This window comes from Apteryx rowi, unplaced genomic scaffold, assembly GCF_003343035.1.
Source record: "Apteryx rowi isolate R43461 unplaced genomic scaffold, aptRow1 scaffold_446, whole genome shotgun sequence".
Taxonomy (NCBI): Eukaryota; Metazoa; Chordata; class Aves; order Apterygiformes; family Apterygidae; genus Apteryx; species Apteryx rowi.
In genome coordinates this window covers 246,538-255,482 of record NW_020450701.1, presented here as the reverse complement: position 1 = coordinate 255,482, position 8,945 = coordinate 246,538, and the positions used below count along the sequence as shown (strand labels likewise).

The window sequence follows — 8,945 nt, the reverse complement described above, 5'->3', positions numbered from 1 at the left end:
CCTTCGATAGCTCAGCTGGTAGAGCGGAGGACTGTAGAGGCGTCGCCCGCTCGCGGGAATCCTTAGGTCGCTGGTTCGATTCCGGCTCGAAGGAGGCTTGGTTTTGTGCCAGGCTGGCGCGGTGAAAGCGCCGTTTTTTGGTCGGGAACGCTCGCCACGTCTGGCCGCGCCGCCCCTCGGGGCTCGCGGGTGCGCGCTCGCGGGTGCCCGGCCCCGGCGACGCGGCGGCACGGGGAGGGCTGCCGCCGCGCCGAGGTGCGGGCGCTGCCGCGCTGTCAGCGGGGAAGACTCGCTCCCCCGTCATGCCTCGCGCCCGCCGCCCCTCCCCCTCCCCGCCGCGGCCCGCCTCGCCGGCGCCGCCCCCCAGCCCGCGGGGCGCGTGCGGCGGCGGCAGCCAATGGGGCGGCAGTCCGCCTGCGCAGATTCAAACGGTGGCTCTGGAAGGAGGCTGGGCGCGAGATTCGGCGGCACGAACCGAGCGCGGCGGTGGCGGCGCAGCCCGGACCGCGGGGCCGGCAGCGGAGGGCCGGGGCGAGGCCGGGCTGGGCAGCGACTCGGGGTGGGAGGGCGCTGCCGGAGCCTGCGGCGGCTCTGACAGGAGCGAGAAGGGGCGGCGGGGCGAGAGCGGGGCCCCTGCGCGCCCCGTCCTTGCGGGCAGGGGCCGGGCCGAGCCATGCCTGCCGCGCCGGGAGCGGGGCCGGGCCGGGGCTGAGGGCGGCCGCCAGCGGGCTCTGGATGCCGCAGAGCTGCGCGGGGAGGGGGGAGCCGTCGGAGGAGTCGCGCCCGCCCGGAGCGACCCTGAGCCGCCCGCTGCCCGCCGCCGCGCCGTCCCTCCCGCCACCCCGGGGCCAGCGGGGCGGCTGCGGGAGGAGGAGCCCGGGCGGGGGCTGCACCCTGCTGCCTTGGCGCCCCCCCCTATGGTGCGCCCCGAGGATGGCGAAGAGGCCGCGCAGGTGAGTGGTTCGGGCAGCTCCGCGCCACCTTCCCCGCCCCGCGCCGGGGGGCTGCCAGGTGCCGCTGCCGGCCCGCTCCGTCCCGTCCCCCTTCTCCCGCGCCGGCTCTGCACGCCGCCTCCCGGCCTCGGGGGCCGCCGCCGGTGTCCCTGCTGCCGCCCTCCCGGCCCTGCGGCCCGCGGTACCCGCCCCCCGCCGGCCGCTCCGCACCACCTGCGGGCTGCGGCTCACCGGGCAGCCCCCTTGGCTCGTGTGCCTTGCGGTCGCCGGGCCTGCCGCTCTCGAGAACTTTGCCTCCACAGGAACTTTTCCTGCTGCTTGCTTTCCTTCTGCTGGAGTAGTCTTTCTTGCTTTTCTGTTTCTGAGCTGTGTTTGTGCAGCCTGGATGGATGTCAGGCTGGAGGCTTGAACTCGATGTTTAGGCCTGCTGTTTGTTCAGATATCTCAAATGTGCCTACTTGCTCTCATTTGGCATGTTCCTTGCCTGAGGTTGTTACAAGCTAGCCTGAAATCTTCCTGAGAGCATTTCTCTCTGAAACTTCAACAGCAGCCCCAAATACGCTTTTCTTTCATTTATATGAAAATATGTGTGTCTTTATATTTAAAAGGTGGGGCTTGGAGAACTGTTTTATTGTTGTGGTTATTTTTGTCCTGAATAGAAAATCAGTTTCTGAAAACTGATAAAGAAATGTATTTAAAAAAAAAAAAATTGGACCTGAGAAGGGAAAGTATGCTAAGTGATTAATACTAATGTGGAAGTTATCTGTGGCCTCCAGGGTTTGCTATGAACACATACTTCTTGTGGAGCTGGGGATGGCTTCAAAGTTTCAGTTACAAAATCTACTAAAGCTGCCTGCACTGTATCCTCTCTGAAGAGGAAGGAGTTCATAAACTAATATTATTTTTCAGCAAAACTGCAAGTCGAACAAGAAAGCAATGCATTTGGGTTCTAACTGTGTAAGAAACAGGGAAAGGTTCATTAAGAGGCTTTGCTTGTGGAGGGTAGCTGCTGGAGCTGTCTTAATTTGGTTGTCTGCAAGACAGCAGTACATAGTGTTGTCTGTTAATCTTAACTTGCATTCTGTAACTTCAGAAATTCCATCTATGGTATTGTAACCAATGGTTTCATCTTTACAAAGCTTTAGCTTGTATCGTCTCTTACGGGTATGAAGTACTTTCATCTCATAATTGAAAATAAAACTGGTCACGGATAGCAGAGGAACTTCTGGTTCAAGATCAATAACCCTGGAAGAATACCATGGGAGTGTATGATGATGATATCCCCCAAACTACATCATCATAGTCTGAGTTTATATCAAGATGCTTTCAGGATCGCTAATCTAGATGCAGAGTAAGGAGAAAATGTAATTGTTTTGTTCCAAATGGTATTAAGTTAATTCTGTTAAACTATGCTTGGTTTTCGCATTTGGAAGCTCAGTTTTTTTCTTTTAATGGTTCCCAACTCAGAGTTGCCAAATAAAGGAAGAGAATCAAGGTAAGTTTTATTTAGAGACAGCTAGCACAGAGTTCTTGAAGTATGTATGTATTTTTTCCTAATGTTCTAAATTTCTTGTTTGATGAAATTAGACGTCCGCATTCCACTTTCACGCAATATTTCACTGCAGTTTCATAACTGAAAAAGAATTGTCAAAGAAACTATAATAACCTAACATGTTTGACAGTCTCTTCTTCTTAAAGCAAAATCTGAAGCTCATAGTCCCAGACCTTCATGTACATTTAATTTATAATCTACTGGTGTCCCATCCTAAGTGAGACCAGGGAGTAGACAGTTCTTGGTGTTGAGTGGAGGTGCGAGGGGGCTGGCGGGTGAGCTGGCCTTCCCCGTGGAGGTGGAAGGAGAGGGCCGGGCCGGGCCGCGGGCCGGGCGTGGAACCGCCGCTGCCCCCCCTGGAACCTGGGCGGCAATCGGCCCTAACTGCCACTGTGCCCGCCCTGCCGCCCCGCTTCCGCCCCGGTGCCCGCCTCCGCGCCTCCTGGCTGGCATTCTTTCCTTTCCCCGCTTCTTTAAAGTTTTTTAAATTATTATTGTTGTTGTTATTTTAGCTTTTAGCATGCTGTTACAAAGACAGTCTTTCAAATATGGACTGAGCCTAAGACAATTCCTTGTTATCTTCCTGAATCTGAAGACAGCTTAAAATAGAACTGAGATGTGAATTATTCCTCTCAACAGCAGTGTTTCTGAAACCAGAATACTATGGGTTAAATAGAAACATTATTTCAGTTTTAATTATTTTAATAGAGCTAACTAACATTACTGCATAATCATATATTATCTGCTACAACTTAGCTATACTACAAGCAAGGCCTGTACCGTTTTGACTTCCAAACAGTTAGTTTTATTGCTGGAAAAAGTTGTGGTGCACCTTTGTGGAGGTCTATAGAGCATTCATCTTTGGCATACTGAAAATGTCAGGTAATGAAAAATACATTGAACTTAATATTAAACACCTAACCATTTTACAGTTAGAATATTGCTTAAAACTTTTTACCTTGAATGAAATGTGAAAATGAATTCAAGTCGATTTCTTCTGGCTGATCTAGGAAGCTGGAGAAACTAGGGAGCTGTCATAGTGTGCGGGTTTGATCACTGGGTTCAAGTGCCCTAGCTATAGTTCAAATGCATATACACTTTGACGTTTACTTGGAAAACCAACAGAATTAATCATATATTAAATAGTTTGACTAAGAAACAGCAATATGTAAAGATGATGGGTTAGGAAGTGTTTCTGTATCAGCAAGGGGCTGAGTAGTAATTAAGGCAAGAATAAATTTAAAGTCCTGTCTTTTCATCTCCTTGCAAATCTACATCTGATCTAAGGATAAGTGTTTGTGTGTTTTTAAGACACCGTAATTCTTCTTAGAACTAATGATTAGTTTATCCTGTGTTGTCACTTTTTTTTTTTTAAGTCTTGGTTATTTTAGCCAGTCTTGTATAAAACCTGATACGTTTTGGAGGTGGTAATCAAGTGAAAATTAAATTAGTGGCACTATATTATAATTTGGAACAGAATATACACTGGAACAGCATTTTACATTTACATTATCTGATTCAAATGTTGTGGCACTTTCCCCACATTTGTTCACATAACTTAAGATTCAGTTCTTGATTTGGTTCGCTATGTGGTTGAGTAAGGAGAACATATTGACAAAGAGCTTAACCACAAGGCCAAATTTTAGTTATAAGTAAATTGTATGGTTTACTTGGGATGGAATAGGATTATGATACTAAGGCACGCTCCTGAACTTTGGCAAGAGCCAGTGGAATGTGGATGAAGAAAAGAGGGGAGGGGGAAAGGAAAGGAAAACTCTTAATTACATGTGAGCTTAAATCCTATTTTATTAAGTCCTAAGCCACTTAATGCAAAACTTCTAAAATCATTGCTTTAAAATAGCTTTGCAGCTTTTTCTCCCCTGCCCTGCCTGCCCCCCCCCCCCAAAGTACTGGGAAGAACTTGGTGTTGACCTTTAGACAAATTTGTTGTCATGTATTTCACTGGTTCTTGAAAGCTTTAATATTTGTATATGTTTAACTATTTCTACTGCATCTTGAAGTTAAGTAGGGAAAATCCACATGAAAGATATGGTGTTGCATACAAAAGCAATGTTACATATATTGGATCTGCAAGAGTTGGGTATGTCCTATCTCTTGGTAATACTTTCAAGTAAGTAGCGCTCTTTCTAAATGACTATACGTTCATGTTAGCCGCGGAGAAAATATTTTGTTAACTGCAGGTCATGTGAAATAGCAAATATACACAAATGTTTGATCAGTATGTTGTGTGGATAAATTACATTTTGCCAGAAAAGATATTTGTTTTGTTTAGAGATCTGCCTTTGAATCAGTTTTTGTGACAGCAGCACTGGTTAACTTTGTTACTGTGAAGGGAATTTATATACCTTTGGTTGGGGGGGGGGGGAAGTAAAGTAACTTTCAAGACTGAGAACTATTTTTTTTTTCCTGAAACATGGACTGATGATATTTATATTGTTCTTTATACTGGTAACAAAGTGTGCATATGGAAATTAAGATTACAGCGTGAAACTCCTTTTAATTAAAGCTGTGTATTTGGATGTGAGTCCCTTCTATGTGTCTTTGCTATAACTAATACAGAGGACCTGCCCTTCCTGCTGTTAGGCCAAGATTTCCACATTTGTCTGTATTCGTGTTGTCTAACATGAGTCGTAGGATAAATTTAAGTAACATTTCCATGAACCATTTTCCCGTGCCCCTAGTTTGTAAGGCTTTGTTTACCAAGGCTGTGAAGCGTACGTTTCTCCGGCAGATGGAGTGTGATCTGCGTGGAGCTGCAGAGGTTACCTGATTTCCTATCCCCCTGCCTCTCAGGTTGGAGGGCCAGGGCTGGTACAGTCGTTCTTTCTGGCTGGAGTATTTCTGTCTTCAAAGTTGGGAGTTGTATCTAGTTCCTGTAACTTTGTGAAGCAACACTCTTACTCAAGGCAAGAGCCTACTTAAAATCTCAGGTTGACACTAAATGATTTGGTATTCATTTTCTTTTCTGTGGCTCACTACCCCTTGCTCCCTTGGAATACAACCCTCCTCCCCCAAACAAGAAAACACTCCTGCTTTTCCATCCATTGGCCTTAAGTAGTCCTCTGGCAAGGGATATGTTTCACATTATATCCTCTTTCCTATACCATTAAAAGATGAGTATTCCTCTGCAGCTCTTCTAGCTGAAGGTTGGATTGGAAAAAGGTTGGGTCCAACTGAGTTATGAAATGCTAATTGCTGTTTGTACTGGATTTTAAATCTAACACCATGTTGATGTTTAGCACTATGACTTTTTTAAAGCCAGAAATTAGGGAACACTAATGGGTTAAAAATAGAATTCAGAAGATGCTTCCTTCATTTGTTAGGACCCAGCGTAATGGACAATAGTCTCTTCATACGTTTCTTGAAGTTAAGGTTTAATAAAGGCAACAGTTTTGACTGATTCCTAAGCATAATATTCAAACTGAAAACTCTGCATAAAACAAGGTTTACAGAGTGTGATGTATGAGTTATGGAGGTGGAATATGAATGTGTCTTTTAGACTAGAAAAACCCTTCATCTTATATACTCATTTGTCTAAAATAGAGATAGGATTCATAAATGTGGTACAAAAACATGAACTTAACAAATAGCTTTTGCTTCAGATTTAAGTCTTGACTTAAAATGAATTGTCTGTCTGTATCTTGCATATACATGATCTTGCAAATCAGACTAATTCTGTTCCTTTGATATAGTGAATATTGACCACTTCTGGAGACAGATTTTAAGTTCCTGCAAATTATATATGTCATTTTAGAATAATGTATGCTGTTGGGGGGGAAATGAATCATACATCATCAAATATCCATAATTAGAAAGAAAAAGATAAGTTATTCAGCATTATTTTAACCCTTCTATCTTCTTCATTCTTCTGCTCTTCTGTGTAGTGAGGAAGAAGATGATGACCTTCAATATGCAGATCATGACTATGAAGTACCACAGCAAAAAGGATTGAAGAAGATTTGTAACCGAGTGAAATGGACACGGGATGAGGTAATATTTTTTGCTTTAGTTTCATTCCTATGTAATATTGGAAGCACACTGAAGTGTGTTATTCTTTAGTATTATATTGGGATAGCACATAGTATATTTATTGGCTGAGGTTGTCTTAACAGGATGAAAAGCTGAAGAAGCTGGTAGAGCAAAATGGTACAGAAGATTGGGCTTTCATTGCTAGTCATCTACAAGTAAGTGTGAATCTTTGTTCCAGTTAAGTTTCCTTTTAATATTTATTTACTTTGGTTACATATCTAGTTTGGAAATGAGGTGATAGAGAAGTCGGAAACACTTACTAGACAAGACTATTTCAAAGGTGCTTATAACTTGGACCTGAAATCTAGCTTAGACCTTAAAAGACCTTATCAGCTCAGACTGAGACTCAAAATGAATGATGATCTGAAATGATCAAAAATAATTGATACTTTATATCCACATTTTCTGCTCATTCTGGAATATATTACTTATATTACTGCTTTCTGTCAGTTGCATCCGTTGTGGTGGTTATATCTACAATTCACAGATACCTTCTGAAGTAGATAGAAGAGTGGAGTCGCGTCTAAAAGATTGCTTGAAAGGAGCAGGATCGATTTCCTAAACACCTTAGGGAAAGCTTTTTTTTGTTTGTTTTTTTGTTAGTCCTTAACAAATGTAAATTTTGCCACTCTCTGATATTTCCAGTTACTGAGACTGGAACCTTGGTGGGTTTCTTGAAAATGTCCTGTTGTTACTTTTAAAATACTCTGATCCGTTACATTGGTGAGTTTGAACCAACAACTCCTTTACTCATTTCATCACTAAATGACTCCTCAGCTATGAAAACAATCCTATGAGCTGGACTGGTAGAAAATACCTACAACTGGAATCAATGATGTTTCTTTATCTTCTGATTAAATGTTACAAAATGCCTACTGTAAAAGCATAACTAGACTCTAAAAAAGAATAAATCATTACCTAAAAGTGGTGTAGAATGTTTAAATGTTAAAAATAAAAAAATTTAAAAACCTCTGTTGATGTTCTTAAAATATTGAATGGAATGACATGGTTGCATAAAATACATGTGCAACTAGGTGAAAATAAACTTGAATTCTAAAAGCTGAACAACTGCAACTCTTGCTCGTTCCTGTCATATATGTGCAATTATGTTGCTTCTGATTTTTTTTTTTTTTCATGAGTAAGGAATAGATATTAAGGAACAAACTCAAGGCTCCTAAATTTAAGGAGTGCATAGGCAAATCACTATTTTGTATATGTACATTAGCCCCTTCCAGAAACAGTGGAGTGAGTGAATGGCGGAAGGAGAAAGGGAATTGCAAGCTTTCATATTAAGATATTCCTAAAAATAGTACTTGGTGATACTGAGCTACATGTGTAGTTAGGAGTTGTATTTAATAAATCCAAATAGTAGAATTTCATAAAGTCCTGCAGCTGAAGACAAACATTTTTGGAGACAGATGGGGAAGGGAGCAGACATGCTATGACACAACAGGATGAAAAAAGTTGCCAACCCCCTCAGCCATTGAACACAAGATAGGATGTTTTCCTTAATTTTGGTCTAAGGTGTGACTTATCACTCTTCTTATTTTTCTTACTGTTGTTTTCTTGAAATTGAGGATAGAATCAGTTTTAGTTTGTCATGTTTACTGATGGGAATCCTTCACTTTTCTTAGTTTGGTTCCTATCCAGTTACAAAGATGAAATTAGTTAATGGTAGAAGTGTGAATGGCAACTAGGTTGCAGAGAAAAAAACTACTGTTCAGCTGTGCCTAGGTGAGGTTGAGAAAAAGCTCCCCAGTTGTCATGGGAAACATGCATGGAAGATCAGGTTGCCCTTCACAAAGTCAAATAAATGTGGGCATAGGTAGCACTTACATTGTTACTGATACTCTTTTGCTAGGAAAACCAACTATATTTTGAGTTATTAGAGAGTAAAGACATTCAGAAACTGTCATCTCTTCAGAACTCCATCTCACTGTTGGACTGGGCACAAATGAGCCTTCCCTCCATCCTGCTCTGAAAAGTAAAGTTGGCTTAAAGGTGACTCAGAGAGGGAGTGCAGCTTGTTTTCTCTTTCAATTTATCATAGCTAAGGCAGACCTGAAATGATTTTGCTTTATCTCATCATTTGTCTTACTCTTCTCCCCCAAATATGTTGTGATTTCAGAAATGTCTGGAAGGTAAAACACTACAAGGCCATGATTTCAAACGCATTCTTCACTTGAAAATGGGAATAATTGGTCTCTGTGGAAAGTTTGCCTTTTATGGCTTGTCTTCATCAGGAAATGATGTTTTATAACACATTGTAGTGTGCTTTTAAACATACAGTGCCTACTTGTGACTAACTTGAAAGTATTGTGATCCACCTAATTTGGGATATAATTGTGTGTTTGTGTGTGTTTTTTTTTTTTTTTTTTTTTTTTTTTTTT

The 8,945-nt window shown here is 42.9% G+C and overlaps 1 protein-coding gene and 1 non-coding gene across 5 annotated transcripts in view; both read left to right on the top strand.

The window, feature by feature from the left end:
• On the top strand, window positions 1-94 carry TRNAY-GUA. Its single transcript has 2 exons — window positions 1-37; window positions 59-94. It is a non-coding gene; the product is annotated as a tRNA-Tyr (tRNA).
• A 655-nt stretch (window positions 95-749) lies between these two features.
• The window catches only part of MYBL1 (MYB proto-oncogene like 1), a 25,504-nt gene continuing 17,308 nt past the window's right edge, over window positions 750-8,945 (top strand). The window contains exons 1-4 of one of the 4 annotated variants that reach the window (XM_026077052.1): window positions 888-953; window positions 2,093-2,304; window positions 6,411-6,516; window positions 6,639-6,710. In XM_026077052.1, coding sequence (XP_025932837.1) covers window positions 2,222-2,304; window positions 6,411-6,516; window positions 6,639-6,710 — 261 coding nt within the window. In that variant the 5' untranslated portion in view covers window positions 888-953; window positions 2,093-2,221. Of the gene's footprint in view, window positions 954-2,092; window positions 2,318-6,410; window positions 6,517-6,638; window positions 6,711-8,945 lie in introns of those variants that run through there. The other 3 variants (XM_026077054.1, XM_026077051.1, XM_026077055.1) reach the window with 3 other exon arrangements.